General features: G+C 29.4%; 1 protein-coding gene across 2 annotated transcripts in view; it reads left to right on the top strand.

The window, feature by feature from the left end:
- Positions 1-22674, top strand: part of LOC142328244 (ATP-binding cassette sub-family F member 1) — a 55562-nt gene that overhangs the window by 20427 nt on the left and 12461 nt on the right. For both annotated transcript variants that reach the window (XM_075371885.1, XM_075371883.1), the window contains exons 5-11: positions 1251-1351; positions 5171-5396; positions 11025-11257; positions 13439-13676; positions 16169-16343; positions 18388-18566; positions 20905-21138. In XM_075371885.1, coding sequence (XP_075228000.1) covers positions 1251-1351; positions 5171-5396; positions 11025-11257; positions 13439-13676; positions 16169-16343; positions 18388-18566; positions 20905-21138 — 1386 coding nt within the window. The remainder of the gene's footprint in view (positions 1-1250; positions 1352-5170; positions 5397-11024; positions 11258-13438; positions 13677-16168; positions 16344-18387; positions 18567-20904; positions 21139-22674) is intronic.

Genomic DNA, 22674 nt, shown 5'->3' with positions numbered 1-22674 from the left:
TCATAGGAGGTATATCTTCATTTTCCTTCCTTCTCGTCAGAAATTTGTTTTTTGTCAAAACCATATTTTTATCAGCTTTTATTTGTTGCTTTATTTATATCTTGTGTCAATTTTTAGAATGATATTACATTTTTATGGCAGAATAATTTGTTTACTTAAAGCAACAAGTTGATACCATTTTTTTTTTGTGGGTTTTTCTAGGCAGATAGCACTTTTGCATTGTTGCCCAGTATAATATATTACATATTAAATTAACAGTAAAATAGAGATAAATTTGTAGAAAATAAAAATCTCAAAATACAAATCAGGTAAAAGATACCGGTAATGTAATGTAAAAAAGCTGTTAAATGTTAACTACTGCAGGCAAGAGCAGACCAAGTAAAGAATGAAAAAAAACAGTCATTAAGCAAGTTATACCATTATTTTAGTTCAAATTAATCTAAGCCATCGATAATGAAATGGCATTAGCAGTTTTAGATATTATTGTATCACACAATTAATAGTGTTAAACAAGATGTCATTGCTGCTAGAAAATGATCAGAGAGTGATGTTTGAACTTAATGCACATTTCTGAGCTAAGTACACTAATTTTTAAAGATCACAGTCAATTAGTTGTATGTATTAAATAAGCTGACATTGCTGACTGCTATATGCAAATTTAAGTTAGTTTAAAAGTTATATACTAGGGTGTAGGTACTGGATTTATTAAACATGGAAACAAACTGATTTCAGTAAATGCGAACTCATTTACATACTTGTGTCCACAAAACTGTAAACAATTTACAATAATACATATTACTGCTGTTACATAGACAGTCAAAATACAGTTGAGGGATTTGTCATTATCCAGGATATTGTTATATCAGTAAGACTTTTATATTGATTTCGTAGAAGATCTGCTGGGAATGTTGATCATTCTAGAGGAATTTATTATTGTGTTGAATATCATTCTTAAGAAATATTTCTAATATCACTGTATTTATTTTCTTGATAATATGCAGAAAATTTTATAAGGATAATAAGTAAGTAGAATGAAGTAGATGATGAACATACTAAACTTGTCATGGAAATATTTTTGAATACTTAATAGACTTTTAATAGTTGATTAAAACTACTTCTCTTAAATTAAACTTATTTTTTTGGTATGTGTGCATGCACGCACGCATGTACTTGTGCACATGTTTGTGTTTATAACTACAAATATTATAAATATTAAAAATTTTATTTATAATTCATATCTTTATTTTTAGGTTGAAAACTTCAGTATTTCAGCCAAAGGAAATGATTTATTCGTTAATGCAAATTTGTTAATTGCTCATGGTCGTAGATATGGACTTGTTGGACCTAATGGGTAAGTTGACAATTGTAATACATCAAAGTTTAACTGGGAGTGAGCATATATTAACAAATTATCCATTAATTGATTTACTGTAGATTATCTTTTAATAAAACCCTTGAAGTACTGTCATAATTAAAGCAATTTTAGGGACTTGGTAGTTTTAGGCAGAAACTGTTTAAAATTCTTAATACTGGAGTACCGCATAACAGAAATAAAACAGAATTGCTTTGAAATAAAGCAGAAAAACAACAGAAATTGGAAAACAACAATTTTTCAATTATTCTTTAAATTTTGACTTTTCAGAAATTTATGCATAATTAAAACCAACATCAATCTCAGTTAAAAATAGTTTCAGTTTAAAAAATAATTGGAAAAAGTATTGTTTTTTTGTTTCATTTTTATTTAAAGTATGGCTAGACTTAACAAAAGACATTGTAGAATAAAGCTGTTCTGTCTTAGCCTTTTAAAAAAACCTTTTTCTTAAGAAATGCAAAAGTTTTATGATAAAACTATAAAAAGGAATACAGAGAAAAGACAAAAAAAAAACAGCTGCAAAGATTGAACTAAGCCAACCCTGCATTTAAATGCAGGGCATTTGTTATATTATCTTTAACCAATTTTATTTACTTTTTTCATGAAAATAGTGTGATTGTAAAAATTACATCATTCTGTATATCATTAACTTTAATAGTTTCAATACTAAGCACCAATATTGAGAAAAAAAGAAAAATATCATATAGTCTTTGTAAAAACAGAGAAATTTTTTGTTTAAAGATTTTTCACTGAAGTTACCTCGTCAATACATATAACAGAACCACCAGAGGAATTCCTCTAAAAATAGTTAATTAGGTTAATCTAATAATTTGATCAAGAGTAATATTTGAACTTACTAAAGAATTGAGAACCTTTCCTCCTTTTTGAAGTATGTTAAAAAGTCTGTATTTATACTCATTAAATATTAAATAATTTTATCTATTGAGGGAATCATAAAACAGTTTTCAGATATTTAAAATACACTAACTACTTTTGAAAACTGATTATGAAAGTAGTAATTTTTCATTACGTAGCAGTTGTTCACTTGAATCCATATGTCATCTTAGGTTAGTGTGGATATTATAATAACAAAATGTATCTAATCCATTGCAGTTTTATGAATAACATGTTTTACGTATAATGAAATTATATACAAATTCACTTTTGTCATATCTTACTTAGTGTAATTTTTCACTTTTTTTTTTTAAACAAAAATTATGAGTATTATACAGACTGAACATAAGTTATTCAGCGCATTTTAGGGGTTAATAAAAAATGAACAGATCAATGTATTATGTGTTACTTTTTTCCAAAGATTAGTCCTGAATTACTGATGACTTTGAGTAAATGTGCAGTGTAATCATCAGGTCAGCAGTGGCTACCATGCAGAAGAAAGCAAGAAAGCAATGTGTGAACTATGGTTTCGTGAAAGCATATTGTAACTACTGTACTATGGTTTCATGAAAACATATTTGTTACTATTTTTCATAGATGCTTCATTTATTTTAGATCCATGATCCTTCTAATAACGTCTCTATTAAATGTTGGTATCTGCAGTTTAAGGATATAGCGAGTATAGTACACAAAAAAGATGGTGGAAGACCTCCTGTCTTTGAAGAAGTTGTGGATAGAGTAAGAAAAACTTCTCAGTGAAGCCCAGGTAAATCGACTCGTTGTACAAGTTTAAAACTGGAAATACTGCAGTCAACAATTGTGAAGGTTCAACACAAGTATCTAAAACTTCATGCATACAAAATTCAAATGATGCATGTAGTTGTAGATGATGATAAATCACTGTTATAATTTTGCTGTAGACTTTCTTGATAAAATAAATTTTTCAGAAAAAGTAATCTCTGACGAAGCAAGCTGCCGTGTTTCTGGTCATGTTAACAGTCATAATTATCAGATTTGGAGTGGCAAGAACGAGTGTTCTTGCCACTCCAAATCTGATAACAGCATGAGTATGCTGTTCGACAAACACAACATAATGGCTTGAAAATTAACATTTGTTATGTGTTGACTGCTTGTGAAGTGATCGAACCATTCTTCTTTGTTGAGCCAACTAGTGCTAGTTATCTTAACAGGAGTATGCAGTATCACAGATTGAACATCAGCAATCCAACATTTACTTCCAACAAGATGGCACACCACCACACCAGGGTTTACGTGTTACGGACTATATCCTCAAAGTTAGATTGGCCATGATGGGCAATTTCCCCCAGGGAAATGGTCCATCATGGATCCTTGTGGGTTTGTGAAAGACAGGACATTTACAGCAAAGGTTGTCAACATAAGTAAAATAATAAGAAGAATCAAAGGTGTAATTAATGGAATAACTCCAGATATTCATCATAGTGTGTGGCATGAAATTCAATGTCCTCCAAGACATTTTATGTGCCACAAAAAAAGCTCATATGGAACTTGTTAAAAGTTAATAAATGTTGTAAACTTAACCATTTCAAATGCCTTGTTCAACTATAAGACATCATGTAATTTGCACATTTCTTTGTTATCTTTTTATTAACACCTAAAATACACTGAATAATTTATGATCATCCTGTATATTAATAATCTTCTTCATGATTTTTCAAATCATCAGGATTTCATATCGAAATGTTTTGTTGGAATATTATTCAGAAGTGGGTTTGTAAAACAATGTAAGGAAAAAATTAAAAATATCTGAATACAGCATTGCTTAAGTAGTTTTAAAGTGTGTAATTTATTTAAATAATCTCAATAATTTATGTTTAAATTTTTGTTATGTTTTCAATGAAAGCGGTAAAAATAATTAATAACTTCAGCCTTTTAAACAAAAAACCTAACCAAATTTTTTAATTATAGTTTTTTTAACTCGTGCCATGATGCTTTAAAATCTCTCTTGTCACCAAAATTAGTGATTGGTGCTGTTGATTTTTTTTACCCTGGCATCAGTTGGTATTGTTGCAAGTGGTTGTTTATTCTTTTTTAAGACAAGCTAGAATATAGTAAAAAAATTGTTCAATTAGAGTTGGTGTTTTTGTTTTTATTTTCAGAATATCAAAATTTTGAGTTGTAATATGTATGTGAGGTAATTAATTTGTTCTATAGAAGACTGTTTGTTGCATTTGTGTTTGATGTAATGTCCCATTTACTGATTTAGAGCAATGTACAGTTAAAGCAGTCCAGTTTATTTATTCAGACCCACAGGTTGGTATAGTGGTTAAACTCATCATCGCAAATCAGCTGGTTTTGAAGTCAAGAGTTCTAAGGTTCAAATCTAGTAAAATTACTTTCATATGGATTTGAATACTAGATCGTGGTTACCGGTGTTCTGTGGTGGCTAGGTTTCATTTAACCACACATCTCAGGAATGGTCGACCTCAGACAGTACAAGGCTACACTTCATTTACACTCATATATCATCCTCATTCATCCTCTGAAGTATTACTTTACGGTGATTCTGGAAGCTAACCAGAAAAAGAGAGAGTTTATTTATTCAACGGTATTGTGTTTGGTGATTATCTCACAAAACCAATGTTCACCTATGTTCAAACTATTTTTTTTTTCTTTTATACTGGTGGGTTGTGATCGAGTTATTAATTAACTGATGCAAGTAAAGTTGTACTGGTTTTGCATTTTTTTTCTGTTGGTCATTCAATAATTTAACTTGCAAAAGTAATACATTTTACTCTTGAGTGTACATCCTAAGAGTAGGTTAAATTGTTATTTATGAATCAGCAGAAGAAATTCTCTTCTGAATGCCCAAAAACTTGTTAATTGTCACAGTATCTCAGATATTTATGAATCTTATGTTTACAGCCATGGTAAAACAACTTTACTTCGTCACGTTGCATCACGTGCATTTTCAATACCTCCAGGAATTGATATATTGTATTGTGAGCAAGAAGTTGTTGCCGATGATAACACAGCGGTTGAATCTGTTCTAAAAGCAGACGTAAAACGTACTAAATTGTTAAATGAATGTAAAGACTTAGAAGCATTACAAGAAAAAGGTGATATGAGTGTCCAAGAGAGATTAAAAGAGGTAATATATCTGTAAACTAATACAAATTTAAATTGTGTATGTTAATCAATGAATATTTTAACTTATCAATGAAAAATAGCTAACTTTTTCTGCTGCACTACTCTCATAACCTCATTTCAACCCATTAGTCTGCTTATAAGATTATCCACTAAGATTAAACTTCTGTTATGTACTAAAATGTTGATAAAACTCAAATTTATATATCTTAAACATAGCATTAGTTTATGTATCCTTCCTACACATATATCTAATTTTTCAAAATTCTTCTTTCTGAGAGAATTCAGGTTTTTTGAATTTTAAGAAATTCTATTTTATCATCATACTGCCCTTTACTCTGTTTTATTAATGTATCTTAATAGAAAACTAATCCTAAAGGAATAAAAATATATCTGCTTATTTATTACACATCTTGAATCTTTTGGGTCATTCCATGTCAGGTGGTCCAGTTTTGAAAATCTTCTCCAGTTGACCATCTTCAAATATCAAATTTTTGGTGGAGGTTCCCCATGGTCTGAAATGCCATTTTATCAAATTGTAGCTCTTTATTTGCTATGGCTGATTTTTTTGTGGCCTCTTGAGAAAAGTACTTAAAGGTTTGTGGACACATGTAAAAATTGTTATCTTTGACTAACAATTTTGATGGCAATAATAATGATTCAGATTCAAATTTTGGTATTGTTGGTTAACCTTTTATGCTATATCCAAATATGTTAGTCACAAGTTTCTTTTGGAACCCGGTTTTGAGTATAGCAGCTGAAATTCAGCCAAAAATTTGTCACAACATTTTGGATGTTAAGTTTTAGCTTATATATTTCCTTATTTAATTCTGTAATCGGAATGAGACTTTGAAATTTGAAAGAGGGAATAATTATTTGCAGGATCCTGCAGTTTCAAAGCAATTGGAATCTTATCTCAGAGAAATCACCATATTTGGTCAAAAAGTTTTTATCATGATTTTTGGCCCATCTTCGAAGGCTTATATCTCAATATACGTTCTCAGATTTTGTTAGTTTTAAAATAGGTGGAAAGGGCAGCTTTTAAATAGCATAATCCATGCATTTTGTTTTTTAACCCGTATATTATAGTAATTAAGAAGAAAGCTTTTCAAGATAATTAATCTTTTCTATGTGACAGATTTTTAATCTATGGACACTTCTAGTTAACTAAAACAGCTGAAGATGGAAAAACATTCAATGCTTCAGAATATTATTAGATCTAAAGAATGTTCTAAAATTTACAATATCTTGAAAAAATTTTCAGTGTTGCAGAAAATTTTGGACCATTGTAGTACTTTCTAGACTGATTTGAAAAAATCCATTTTCTAAAATGTTCTAGAATGTTCTGGTAAATTCAATTTCTTCTAGAATGTTCTTTATATTAAAGAAAGGTATATAAGCATCAACATTTTATGAATTAGCATAGTTGTTAGTGAATAACTTCTATAATCAGTTGTGATTTATTGATATTTTATTAACTGTGTTTTGAATTGTTTTAAACATGAGGGAAGTTCTTGGTCCCTGCCATGTTGGCAAGCCTGATGGCTCTAAATGCCACAATTCTTTAACATTTAATTATTGAAGAACATTTTTTTGTTGCCCATGAAGAAGTATCTGCAATGGACAAAGAACTTTTGTCCATTGATCTGCAGTCGCAATCTGGAATTAGCTTTAATGAAGATGCTGACATATGTTCCTATCATAAAGCTGTCTTGCTGATGAAGTTTGAATGTCTACAGGGCTACTATAATCCATTTGGAAAAGAGTCGCACAAAGCTAGAAAAGGATTATGGTCTATTGATATTAATTCTGCTGATCGATTAAAAGCTTTAACAAATTATGACTTTAAACCAGAACAAAAGTTAACCAAAACCAGAAGAAAAGTTCAAACCAGGAAAATTCATCCAGGAAAGAACAAGTTCAGACCAGAATTGGCTCAAAGAGAGATTCAACCAAAGGATGATCAACTAGAATCAAAATCTAGTGATGTGATAATACTAGAGGCTTCTGGAAGAATGGATGCCTCACTGTCACCACTTAGAATCTCTTCTTTGAAGTTTAAATATGTCAGCAAACGGGATTCAAAAGGCTACCTGAAGCAGAAGGTAATGAGAGCACAAGCTATTGCTACTACAGCAGCATTTGCTGATGTTTTGAGTGTTACTGATATAATGCATACATTAAAGAATAAACAGGAAGCAAGGATGTAAAGGTCTGGATATATTAATTGAAGAACTCAAAGTCAAACATTTGATCTGAGCTCGCCCACAACAAGTTCAGTTTTTGACATTGGCACCCAGTAGCTGGAGTATTGAGAAAGCATTCAAGAAGCTCAAATCTGAAGTTGGTATTTTGGTGATACCAGAAAAAAAAGGAAAAATTGAAGGGTAATATTAGACAGTAGGTCCTCAAATTTTTTGAAGATTTTGAATTTCCTGGAAAATTCATCCAGGAAAGAAAGATTTTGTTTCAGTTAGGATCAGCGGTGAAAAGTCCACATGCAGAAATGTCTACTTCTGTATAATTTAAAAGAGATTTTCATAGCTTACTGCACACATTATGGCCGTGAAATTGGTTTCTCAAAATTCTGTGTACTTAGTCCAAAGTGATGCATTACAGTTGGTGCTGCTGGCACACATTCAGTTTGTGTTTGTACCATTTATAAAAATGTTAAGCTTATGATAGCTGCAATATCCAACAAGGATGACTACAAGGTATTGATTGAGAAAACTGTCTGCAGCTTAGAATGTAAGGATTGCATGCTACAACATTGTGAACAGTATCCTGGAAAAACTGGATTAGAGTCCTATTTATGAGATGAGCTTAAAGATTATGACTTGGAGGAACTAATAAAATATAAGCAATGGATTCATACGGACAGAGACACAACAGGTGACTGGAAAATTTGATTGAAGAGCTTTCCTTAAAGCTTTTTGCCTAACTAGTCACCATTTTGTTTCAAAACATCAAAGTTCATACTTAAAACAACTGAAGGAAAATTTAAAGGATAATCCTACCATTATTCTGATGGATTTTGCTGAGAAGTATTTGTTTGTTGTGCAAGACAGGGATTCCATTGGGAAAACAGCCAAGCTACACTGAATCCATTCATGGTTTATTACAATAAAAGCAAGCTTCAGAATCTTAGCATTTGCATGGTCAGTGATTGTCTGTGCCATGATATCATTACTGTTAATATATTTTTGACTGAACTGGTCAAATACTTGAAGACAGTGACTGAAATAAAGTATATACACTACTTCAGTGATGATTCAGCTGCTCAGTACAAGAATTTTATCAATTTGTGCACATGAAGAAGATTTTGGGATAACAGCTGAATGGAACTTCTTTGGTACTAGCCATGAAAAATCACCTTGTGGTGGAATTGGAGGTACTACAAAACGATTGTGCCAGTCTTCAGCGACCTATAGAAAACCAGATATTGACACCAATTGACTTATTTGAATTTTGTAAAGAAAATTGCCTGGAATCAGGTTTTTTTTTATTCCAAGAGAAGTTAAGAGAATCTGACCTGAACAGGAAAGCCAGTTTAGTAGTGGTCACACAATTGCTGGAACCAGAGAGAACCATTAGTTAACTTTGTTAACTGCTGGTTAGCAGAATCTCTCCAAGTCATCAGAGTCTCAAAAGATACTTTAGTATTTGAAGCTGATGTTTATGAGACTGATAGTACTACTCAGAGCATATCATTTACTATCTTACAACCAGGTGAATATGTGGCTTGCGTGTTTTGACAATACTTGGTGGATTGGAAATATATGTGATATATCTTTTGAAGACCTCTCTCATTAGTTTTATGCACCCTCATGGTGTAGCTCAATCTTATCATTGGCCCTCTAGAAAGGACACTTGCTGGATTCAGAGCAGCACATTTTTGCTACTCTTGAAGCACAATCAACATCATCATCAGGACAACAATATATGTATCCAGAATACATCCATTTTAATGGATATGTATGCATAAAAAGAATTATGCTAAAAATGTTTCTGACTACTTTAGATATTTTTATTTTATTTTGGAGCTACTGTGTTCTATAATATTGTAATATTTTATTGTACTCTATTATTACTACTACGACTATATTTCATTTTGTTTATGATTTTAGTTTTTTGTGCATATGTAATAAATATTTTTAAAAATTGTGCTTGCCGTAACAGATATAATTAGTTGAAACTGTCTCCTCTGCATTCAATAAGAGACAAGGTACAGCTATTATAGTTAACAACTTTGTATTAACAGACAGCAAAATGGATGATATTATTACTTAATAAAAAGTTACTTTCTAATAGAAAGTATTAATTTAATTCATAAACATTATGGAAAACTTGCTTCCTGTGTGAAAGATGCATTGTCTTTTAACTATTTTTTCTGCCACTTATAAACTATGGGTCAAAAAACAAACTGCATGGATTTTTGTAGTTTAAAAGTTGCTCTTTCTAACTATTACAAAACTAAGAAAATCTAAGAAGGTATACCTGAGATATATGCTTTCAAAGGTAGGTCAAAAATCTTGCTAAAAATTGTTAGCAAATTTGATAAAGAATATCTCCTGATATAAGCCTCCAGTTGCTTTCAAACTTTAGGATGTTACACATATTTATGCCCTTTTTCAGGTTACAGAGTCTCGTTCCAATTAAAGTACTAGATAAGGAATTATATTAACTCAAACTTTGACTCACAAAATGTCACAACTTTCTAGCTGAATTTCAGCTGCTATATCTCAAAATCAGGTGCTAAAAGAAACTTGTGAATAACATATTTGAATTCAGCATAAAATTTTAACCAATAATATTAAAACTCAAACCTATAGCTTTATTATTGCCTTCAGGATTATAAATCAAAGTTAAAATGTTTTGAATGTACGCACGAACTACCAGTAAGTATTCTTTTTTCAAGAGATCAAAGAAAATTAGCAATAGCAGATGTAGAGCTACAATTTAGTGAAATGGCATTTAATATCACAAAAAATGTTCCATCAAATTTTGCTGGGATATTTTTTGTGGTTTTAATAAATGCTATCTCCAAGTTTGGAGATGGTCGACTGGGGATCCCTGGTCCTCTTGAGATGAAGTGACCACTTGTCATGGAATTGGTTAACTCAATAAAAGCAGATTATTTTGATTTGATTTTCTTTAAATGTTTCCGAGATCTAGAATATAGATTTTGTTGCCATCACAGATCTTCATTTTTTGTAATTCTTTATAATTAAAATTATTTCATTTAAGACTATCCTGTGATCAATTCAGCATTTTGGGTATGTCATATTGAAGTTCTGTTTAAACGAATATTGTTGAAAAGTAGCAATTGTAATTTAAGTTATAAGCTAATTTTACATGATACTTTAAGTGGGATGTGTGAATGGTTCAACTGCAAAGAATCTGTAATTTCAACTCATCAAAAAAAATGCTACAAAATTAGAAATGTGAACTGAATAAATTTCTTCTTTTGAAAAACTTCTTTTTTTCATGTCTAATCATGGATAAAGAATTAAAATATATGAAATTGCAATGTTTTTTTCAACATTTGATTATTCCCTACTGGTTAATAAATAAAAACTGGTATCTTAAGGAATGTTTGGTAGATTTATTAATAATATATTTATTTTTTCAGGTGTATGAAGAATTAAAGGCCATTGGTGCTGATTCAGCAGAACCTCGAGCTAGACGGATTTTGGCTGGTTTAGGATTTTCTAGATCAATGCAGGATCGTGCAACTAAAAATTTTTCTGGTGGATGGAGAATGAGAGTTTCTTTAGCTAGAGCATTGTTTGTTGAACCCACATTACTTTTGTTGGATGAACCTACAAATCATCTTGATTTAAATGCTGTCATTTGGCTTGACAAGTAAGCTTGACAGTAATTTTTACTTTCAGTTTTCAGTAGAACATAAAAACTAAAACACAATAATCAACCTATGTTGTAATTTTTTATCAGATTCAAGTTTAAAAACTTGATTATGATAAAAAATTCTGTAAGTTATTTGTTTTTATAAAAATAATAAAGCATAGATGGCGAGTTAAAAGATTTCATTGCAACATAGTTTTAATATTCATATGTACTGTACAAAAGTGTTTAGCAGTGAAAAAACATTCTGTAGAATTACATTGTAATTTGTAAATGATATTTAAAACATAATTTTTATTTTTTCTAATATTTATACTATAAGGCTGTTGTTATAATTAAGAATAAAGTTATAGTTGAGCATTTCTAATTGGACATGTTATAACTTTCATAAATCAAGATTTCAAATGAACTGATGTAATTGTTATTTTATTTATTCTGTAATTTCAAGAAAAGTATTGTAGTTTAAATTAAAGAATCTTAATATGAATTTGGCAATTAAGTTTTAATAAAACTGTGAACCAATATTTTCAGTTTCATTAGTAGAAAATTTAATGTTTCAGCATTAAGAATATTTATTTTATTTTTTTTTAAATCTAAAAAAGATTCATTCTTTAAAACATCAGATCCTGATTTTAAACTCAAGTAACAATCCAACATTTCCTTTAAAAATAATTTTTCCTAATTTAGCAGTGAATTTCTTAGTTGCTCAATCATTTTAAAGTTTTGTCATATACTTTTATGTCACTTGCAAACTAATTTCAGGATCTTCTTTTACTCTTTCTGTCTACTATCTAACAGTTTATGAATGAAGTCTATTGCATTACTTTTTTCACTTGTATATTTATAGTTTAACTGTAACTCACCAATAGCATTTTTTGGTTACTGGAATTACTCGTGGCATCACCTTAATCGTATCGAACTGGATACTCTCCTCACTGGACTGATGTCTCGCAGATTACATCTATGACTCCATGCTGGACCGCCGTTTTACGTCTTGCTAGACTGGTTTGTAGAACTCTTCCAAACCCACATGATTCCACACAACTTGCAGCCTCTCGTCACTGGACTCCTCACAGAACCGCCCTTGCAGGACCGACGCTGTAACGCCTCGCAGACTGGTTCTAATAGAACTCTTCTTTTAGCTGGTCTTACTGGGCTATTTATACTTCTATCCCCTTTACATACTGGACCAGATCCAAGTCAAAGCATGAGAACAGTTGACTGAGGCTTTTGTTCCCATGAATTCCAAACCTGATCTCTTCTCACCGTACAGCAGGTGTTCATTGTATGTTAGCGGGCAGTTAACAAAGGATGATTGTTAAACGGACCTATACTTTACAAAAAGAGTTCTTCTTTTTGACCCTTTCTGGATTCTTCCAATTATTATACTAATTATTACTTTCATAATAATTAGTAGAATCCATTATTCAGGCTTGCTATACTGGAGTTGTTACTACAATATATATTGACCACTGGCTAACACAGTTTATTATTAAATGAAATATAAACCACCAAAATACAGTAAATAAATAAGTTAAACTTACGATATTAATTCCAAGAATCAATTTTCTCAGGATTCCGCATTTTCAGTTGTAATTAAATTCTGTAATTACCTTAAAACATGTTTATTTATTATTTTGTTAATTCGAAAATTTTGAAATATATTATGGACAAATATGCAAATTCTGCTGACCAATACTGGAATCAGTATTGGATATTATTGAATAGTACTAACACTAGAATTCACGTATTCGTCTATAATAAAATGGATGTAATGAAATGGTCCATAATAAAATTTTTTCAAAAAAGAAAACAATTTCGACAAATTATCAAAATTTCATTTCATTTATATCTTGGAACATTTGAAAGAATTTATTTGATCTGTATACAGATATAGATATAAGTTACTTCTTTATGTATGGAAAAAAACATATGAAGTTGTGTCAAACCTAACTTTTGCTTGGACGGCTTTAGTACATTAATGCTTCCATATTATTTTATTTTAATACTTGAGAAATAATATAACATGATGGAAACAGTTAATAAGTTATTTTAGATTTATTTAGTTTTGATTGGTGTTGTTCCTTTAATAAGGAAACATTATTCAGTAAGGTGTTAATAAAATTTAAAAGAGCGATGCCTAAATATCAATAAAAAGCTAATTTTATTTTTATTTTACAGCTATCTGCAAGGTTGGAAGAAGACATTACTTATTGTATCTCATGACCAAAGTTTCTTGGATAACGTCTGCAATGAAATAATACATTTAGATCAACAAAAACTCCATTATTATAAAGGAAATTATTCTATGTTTAAAAAAATGTATGTACAGAAATGCAAAGAAATGATGAAGGAATATGAAAAGCAAGAGAAACGAATTAAGGAACTTAAAGCATCTGGACAATCAAAGAAAGCAGCAGTAAGTGCCTTAAATATAATACATAATTGTAAAGTGGTTTTGTTATACATAAATTCTTAATATAGTATAAATCACTAGGATTGTCATCATCACCATAGCTTTGGAAAAACTTTAACAAATGTAAGAAAAGGTAAATCATATTAATAATTTACACAAAGCTCAAGATTAACTTTACATCCAATGCAATACTAATTGCTGTTTTATTATTTAATTACTTTGTTATAAGTGAGAGTCACTTCTAAAGATCATTAGGATATCATAGCGATTGAAAATGCTTTGACCTAAAAAGTGTAATATATCTAAAAGTGGAATGATTTATCATTAAAAATTTTAAATTTTTATTAACATTCAGCAAGTACAAAGTACTCACAAATCAGTAATTTATCCTGTAAGTGTATCACATTCAGTAATTTAAATTTTAGTACATATAATTTTAGAAGGAATTATACTTGACTGTTACTCATGACTAGATGAATATTGTAGACTCTTAGATTAACTGTTAGATATTCTTAGAATTAGTATTCTTAACTATTATAACGCCATATCTAGACTGTTAGTAGAAGGAGGCTGTGGAACAACTGCAGCAGTTCTTTTATGCCCTTCTGAATATTAAATTAATTTTAGCTACTAACAGTAAAATGGTTTTGAAGTGCAAGGTTTACTGTACACAGTTAAGATCAAAACTATCACCTGCATAAATCACTCCTCACTATTCATTTCTCCTTAACACTGCTACAGCCTTATTCAGTAAATGAGAATATATGGAAAATTAATAAGTTATAAACCCTCCAAAAAACAGGATGTATATTTTACAGCAATTAATATGTTGAATTAAATAATTTTTATTGGTTAGCATAATTTTTTTTTTAATTTTGCTCAAATGCATGTTGTTAAAATAAAATCAGTTTGCTTTAATAAGAGCCTGTAAACATTAAAATGAAATAAAAGTAATAAAATCACTTACAAGTTGTTGGTGTTGTTACAGCCTGTATTGGCCCTCTGCCTACCTCTGGTGGAATGAGTGGTCTGGATCTTCCTCTTTACAGGATGATCCTCTACAGGAAGAAAATACACACATACAAAAGAGAAAAAAGCTTCCATTATATTACAATGAAACAAATAAATTCTTGCACAGTTGTAATAATTAAGCACTTAGTACCACATGTTATGTCTGATCTCCATGAAGATCCTTCTGATTTATTTGTGATCAAATTAAATTGCATTGTTTTCATTTTAAAATGGGATTCTGCATTGTATAGAAGCTCTATTATGGAGTCATTTGTGTCCTTAAACAGGTATTTTTTCCTTTAGGTATATAAGTTCACGATGACATACAATTCTAGTAAAAAACCAGTTCCACAGAAAATTAAATATGAAATTAGCTGAATATTTCTTTCTTCTTTACTTTAGCCAATTTACTAAGAGTGTTTCAGCTTTATGTAGTGGTTGTATATCACTAAATCGACTTGTCTTATAAATTAATTATATCGCTTCTACTTGCTCAGAATAGATGTTCTGAATGAACTAGTGTTAGTTTCACTCATTACTTCTTTACATGTGAAATAAAAATAGTTAAAAAAAGCAGAAATATTTGCTTCACTAAGGTCATATTATATTAGCGGATTTTGTTTGTTGTAATCCAATTTTATTTCTGTTTATATTTTTTGTGAGACCTTTGCACTGGCAAAGGTCTCACAAAAAAAAGAACTGTCTTTTTCACCATCAGTGTAACACTTCTTACATCTTTCATATACTTGTAATATGTCACATTCATCCATAATTAAAAAATAATAAGTAGCTACTTCATATGTTTTCATACCTAGTAATGTTACTTTAAAAATAATTTTTGTTTGTTTTTTTTCTAAAGTAAAATCATCTTCCTCAGATTTGTTTAGGACTAGTTGATTTTCCTTTTTCCCCTACAATAGTATCTCTAAAAACTGATATAAATATAAAGAAATTAATTACCCTAATATTTTTTTGATAGTATTCAATGAAAATCAGTAATTTTTAATTCCATTTTAATCAGTACTATAATGTAAATTTATTATTATTCGCTACACGACCCAAATACAGAAGACTTTAACTGGGATGATGCTCTTAGTATTATTAAAAAAAGGTTAATTAAGTATGTCAGGCAAAAATAAGAAATGTGGTATTTTTGTAATTCCTTGGGGAATAAAGATACTTTAAAAATAATTTATTAAAACACTGTTGAAATGTGAAAACACTTTGTCAAAAGAAAAAGGGGTGTTTTTACAATTGTAGGGATACATAAATAGCTATAATCCCTTTCCCTTTGTATGATCTACCAATCATTTACTTTTTTATATTAAGTTTGACACAAAGTGGTCATTCATTGGAGATTAGCATTGAGAGATCTTGTATGTAATATATTTATATTTCTCATGTTAATATAGTTAATATTACATGTTTTTAGTTTTATTATGTGATCATATTTACACAGTTAACATTTCCTTTTCATCTTTTAGGAAAAGAAACAAAAGGAAGTTCTCACACGGAAACAAGAGAAGAATAAATCAAAGCAGCAAAAGAATGATGATGAAAACGGTCCTACTGAATTATTGCAAAAACCTAGAGAGTATATTGTAAAATTCTCATTCCCTGATCCTCCACCTCTACAGCCTCCTATATTAGGGTTACACAGTAAGTTATTTTTTTTTTTTAATATTAAGACAGTTTAGTTTGTTCAGCATTAGACTTGTCAATGGAGGTTAAGGTAGCTCAATGGTAGAAAATATTGGCTTTTTAATCGAAGTTAAACTTAAGTAATCCACTAGTATTATTAATAATATCTGTTTTATTGAAACCTGAACTGCTCTAAGTTGACTGTAATAGGAATTTCTTTTATATTACAACAACTTTGCTTGAAAGTCATTAAAATTTCTAACCATCTAATTTTAATATAGGTTAATAGTTTGCTGTAAAAAATTAAACATTTTTACCAAGAACTATTTTATGAAGTATTTTAAGAAGTATGTTAAGAATTCAAACATTAAAAATCTAAAAATTGTTACTAAAGAGTAGTTGCTGATCAGTCTTTTAATTCAAAACATTTTGGTTTTGGATGTTTGAACTGTATCACTTACAAATTGATTATCTATCTTACACACACCTGGAATGACTTGGGAAGAAGCATTCTGGAAATTAAAGAATATGAAGTAAGATAAAATGGCAGTGGCCAAAGCCATTCAGTTAACCACTTTGTATAAATCATTGAAATTAAGAATTGTCTAGGTGCAGTTCACTGCTTGTTGAATGCATATTTTTCTGATTACCACAGCAGTTAATGGTTTCCTAAAAAAAAGATATTAATTTAAAAAAAAAAAAATTAATTAGGTAAGAACATGTTTTAAAAACTAGCTTTTAAGAATTAGTTCTTAAAATATTTACAGCTAAAGAAATTATAATACTGCTTTCAAATTGTGATGACATTAAAAAAAATTATACAAATACTGTTCATGTGTTTTTATTTTTAACTTTCTTGTAAGATAGGTGAATATGGGGGGAAATAGCTTATTGGGTGAAAAAAAGGCATTACACAGCTCTTTCAACAATTCTTCATGCTGTCTAACTGTTATGCAATTCTTCTTTTATATAAAATTGCTAGCTAATTTTAATTTACAACACTAGCTAGCATTGTTTGAAAGACCCCTCGATACTTCAAACATGAAATTGTAATGTATTAAAATTCATGAAACCACCTTTATTATATACATTGTTTGACTGCACTGAAGGGTCTTAGGTTAAAGTAATATGTTTATAAAAAATAAAAAAAAACATAATTCTTAATATAATTGGTAACTCTCTTTGTAATGGTGTACTGAAACAAGATAATAAGGTATTTTGTGTACATTGGATATTTATTAAAAACAGGTTAGTTCAAAAAAGAGCTATGAATTATTTATCTTGTGAACAGTTATACTTAACTTTACTGTTCTTTATTTTTTTGATCGACTCTTTGATCCTGTTAATGTACAAGTTGCTTTAAATTTAGTTGTAACTAGGTCTGCTCTCACAATTTCCCATCAAATTAGAGTATTACATTACATTACATAATTTTCTGTATGGATTTTTATGACTAGATATAGTTTCTCTTCAAATGCTTCCATCACTCATGAGTGTTGGAAGCACTCCAAATCTAATACAATTTTAGAAAATTGTATTACATTTTGGAATTGATGCGACACAATCATTAAAGATGAAAAGATAGACAGATCCTACTAACCTAGACCAAATGATTAATTTAATTACAAGAACTTTACATATTATTGAAAAATTATTTACAAGCAATATAATGTGTGTATTGTTTAAATATTTTCTGAAATGTTTTACTCGTTATTGAATTATTAATATCCAATAATATCTTTTAATTAATCTTTTATAAGGAATTAAAAACAAAACAAAAGGATGCTATTTTAACAGATTTTTTTCTTGTATGGCAGCCTGTTAATTCCAGTTAAGGTGATTGTGTTTTGTAAGGTTAATCACAGTTTTCAATTTTTTTTGAAATCTTGAAAATGTGTTAATGGCTGGATAAGATTTCTTTTAATCAAATTTTAACTTAATTTTAGCTATTTTGTCTCATCTACTTATTTTAAGTACTAGGTTTAAAATTGTTAATTTTCTTGACAGGTTTGACTGATAATGGCTGAAATTTTTTTAATTTTTATTAAATTATTTTTTTCAGGTGTTCATTTTGGTTTTCCTGGACAACAACTTTTATTTGTAGATGTTGATTTTGGTATCGATATGAATTCTCGAGTGGCAATTGTTGGACCAAATGGTGTTGGAAAATCAACTTTCCTCAAGTTGTTAACTGGTGATCTTGAACCTCCTAAAGGAGAAGTTTCAAAAAATCACAGATTGGTTTGTAATTCATATATATAAGATTAACCATGTAATTGAATTATTAGGGGAAAATCTCTCTATAATGAATCCATGCACTTTTGAAGTTGGTGTAACATTTTGTTCTCTGTTTCATTATTACTATACATATAAGCTATCTATACATACATGTGCATCTCTTACTGTGTGTGTGCACACTTGCGTGTGCACACACACAGTAAGAGAGAGAGAGAGTTCTTTTGTTACTTATAAAACTGTGTAGAAGTGTTTGTAAGTGTGATAATAGAGTTAGTTGTGAAAGATTAGCATAAGTAGTAGTATATATTGGTATGAGGTTAAGATATGAAAAAAGTTATAATTTGGTGGTTATTTCTTATAAAAAAATAAAACAAAATGTAAGGATTTCATAATCTCTAACTAAAAAATGGTATGACAACATTTTTTGATAAAAAAGTAATGTGGTTTTAATCTGAACTTGATATCTTAAAAAAAAACAAAAAACAAGGAGGATATGGAAAGTACAAATCTCAATTTGAAAAATGCAAAATTGAAATACAAACCTCAAAAATTGCAAAATGGAATTATGAAACATGGTAAATAAACAAACAAAGAAGTATGAAATATCCTAAAAATAATATAATCCCTGTTTTAAAATCCCTAAAAGTGGTATGATCTTGTTATAAAAAAGTAAATAAAGTTTACATCAGTATTATATTTTAATTTAATATTGGGAGGTTAGTTTGGATTGACCCAGTAATTATCAATACAAGGCTACATCATTTATTAAATACTACCGATCTTGTGTAATATATTACTGTTTTTGTTTTCTCACAATTTATTTGTGTTTCTTTATTGTGATGGTGATAACAATTAAATAGATAGTTTATTCATTTTATAATAGAAAGATTTTTATTTGCAAACTTTATATAAACTTTTATCAGCTATACACTTAACAGTTTACTTTTTTACTAAAATTTGAATAAGTGAGGGAATTCTTAAAGAAATCTTGGAGGCAGAAAAAGTTACTTGTGTGTATATGCTAATAATTTAACTTTTGTTGTTTTATTGAGATCTCTTTAGTTTCATGAGGAGAATAATCAATAAAGCATTGAGTATGGATTAACACAAAATCTCAGGAAGATTCAATGCAAATTCATCCGAATCTTGAAAAGACCAGTGATAATGAAATTCTCAACTTAAGTGAGAATATTGTTTAAAAAGATTAGAAATGTTCATATTTTGACACAACCATAAATTCTTCAAACAACTATACCAGCAAAAGTAAAGCAAGAATTGAGAAAGCATGAATAAATTTCATTAAAGTGAAAAGAGTACTATGTGGTTTGAATTTGACATTTTATTTATTGAAATGATTTGTCTATCCTTGTTGTTCTCTTTACGGAATGGAAAAATGGACTCTGAATTCTGCATCTCTTGAAAAGCTATTTACATTTGAGATGTGGGTCTACAGCTAGATTTTAAGAATATCTTGGAGAGATCAGGTTGCAAACATTGACTTTTTGAGAACAGAAAAGCACAAGCAAACAGTTAAGTAAAGTGAGCTGTTATATTTTGATCACATAGTACAAAAGACAGAATATTCTGTCTTTTGGATCTTTCTTGGACCCAAAGAAGGGTCCAAGGAAAAAGACGATACATAGAAAGAAGAAGAATATTGTGACTGTGTAATTTGATAGATTAGTTGGATGTTCATCAAGTGACCTGTTCCAAACAGTATCTTCTAAAAGTAAGACCACCATGCTAATTACAATAGAGGCAGAGATAGCACTTGAAGAAGAATAAATGGTGCATAATTGACAAGGGTAAATAATATATCTCAGAACATTTCTTTTAAATTAACGAATAGTTAAGAAAATTGATGTATCTATCATGGATTTTAGAATGATTAATTAATTAAAATTTCTTTTTATAAAACTTTTTAGTTTGAAGCCACATATAAAATTACTTATGTGAATTCCATTTGATGTTTTACATGTAAAAAATATGGGTTTAGTCAACATTCTCAAAGCTTAATTTTTTAAATAGTTTTGGGAGCTATGCTGATTAAAATTTAAATCTGAAATTTTGAAGAGACTTTTTAAAGATATCCATCCACAAATGTATCCTTTTGTAGATGGATAATGGACAAAGATAGTGGAAAACGTTGAAACGTTTTCAGTTCAAACAAGTTAGTGGTTCAAAGTAGGTAGTGGAAACGTTGAATCCAGAAATCAGCATCTGGATTGAACCATCTACACTGCTTTACATTATCTGCCTTTAAAATATTAATATCTTTGATATTTTTATTAGAAATTTGTTATGTATTTTTCTAAAATAATGAAATGTTTATGTGTTACAGAGAATAGGACGATTTGATCAGCACTCTGGAGAACATTTAACTGCTGAAGAATCACCAGCAGAATATTTAATGAGGCTATTTGATTTACCATATGAGAAGGCCAGGAAACAATTAGGTACTTTCGGTTTAGTGTCTCATGCACATACAATCAAAATGAAAGATCTTTCTGGAGGTCAGAAAGCCCGTGTTGCCCTTGCTGAACTCTGCCTTAATGCTCCTGATGTATTAATTCTGGTAAGTATGCTTCTCCTAAGGAGCAAAAATAACATATTTTTTTTGTATTTTTATTTCATTAATAATAGATGTAAATTATTTGTTTTGAGATGGTAGATATTGTAACCATTGTAAATTCTGACCTAAATTTAAATTAAATTGAATTGACTTATTTAAATTGGTGAATTTATTTGTATTTTATTTTATTATAAATTATTTTGTTATATGGATTTCATAATAGATCAACGAATGATATTTTTTAAAAGCGTTCAAGTTAAATTAAATAGCAGCATGATTCATTAGTTATCAAAAATTCCTTCTTAAAATAGAATTTTAAGAAATATGACATCGTGCTTGAAAAATGAACAAACTTTTTTTATACAAAAAGAGCTTTACGTTTGTGTGAGTACAGGTACTCACACAGACTTGATAATTTGGAGAAATAGTGGTGGGGTTACACCGGTGAGACCATCAGGAAGCATCAGTTATGTGTTCGAAGTGAGTAGGTTAAAAAAAAAACTGATAGGAAATTCATAAACTATGATTTGTACAGAACACAGGTATGAGAATTTAATGTCAAAGGCCAATCCATAAAAACATTTCAGGGATCTATCAGAAGATTGCTTATCTGTTGACTTTTTTAAAATAACATTGAAAAATATTATTATTGAGAATGTAACATGTTATAATAACAAATTATGTTTAAAATAATAATTAAAATAAATTTTGGATTGGCCAATTCCTTAGTATTATAAGTATTAATAAGATATTTTGTTAAGTTCTGATGTTTACAAGTAGTTTGGTAATAGTGGTTCTACGAACTCAAGTAGACAAGTTTTGGGAGTACTAAGTCAAATGTGTTTATTGTCATTTTTCTTTATTTTTATAAGTAATGTGTGTTATTCATCACTGTTAGTAATTTTTTTTGATTTGTTGAGTTATTGTAATTTTTTTTGTAAAACTTGAGTGAGAAGCATAATGTTCCTTATGCTTCTAGTACATTCCTAGTTCTAGTACATTGTTTCACAAATTCCAACAATAGGAAGTTTATCTTTTGTTTATTAAAAGTTTTTTCGGAACAAACTATCATTGAAAAAATGAGCTTTTTAGCAATAAAATTCACTATATCAGTGCAGTACTAAGAGCAACTTCTTTCTAATTATATATTTACGATGAAATCAGTTTAATTTCATTTTCATTGAAATGATGTTTTGTATATACTGTATATCAAAGTGTAGCATATTCTTTGATATACTGACTCAGTCCCTCAGCTTTTGTAAATTCTTTCCAAGACATCATTTGATGTAAACAGTGAGAAAGAATGGATCTGAAGTAAGGGCAAACAAAACATGAGTACTGTACCAAATACTCCTCCTGAAGATTCAGGGTCCCCCTTTCAACATTTTTTTGGTAAGCGTAACAACTGCTGTACTCCAGCTTCCTAATGCCTAATTATAATTAAAGAAAATATATTCACATTATGGCGGGATCTGTAGATTATTCATTCATGTAACGTGCACCAGAACTAAATGTACAACAATGGGATGCTAATTATTT

Source organism: Lycorma delicatula, chromosome 7, assembly GCF_047948215.1.
Source record: "Lycorma delicatula isolate Av1 chromosome 7, ASM4794821v1, whole genome shotgun sequence".
NCBI classification, from domain to species: Eukaryota; Metazoa; Arthropoda; class Insecta; order Hemiptera; family Fulgoridae; genus Lycorma; species Lycorma delicatula.
Note: the sequence above shows the minus strand (reverse complement) of the source record. Positions and strands in the feature narration are given on the sequence as shown.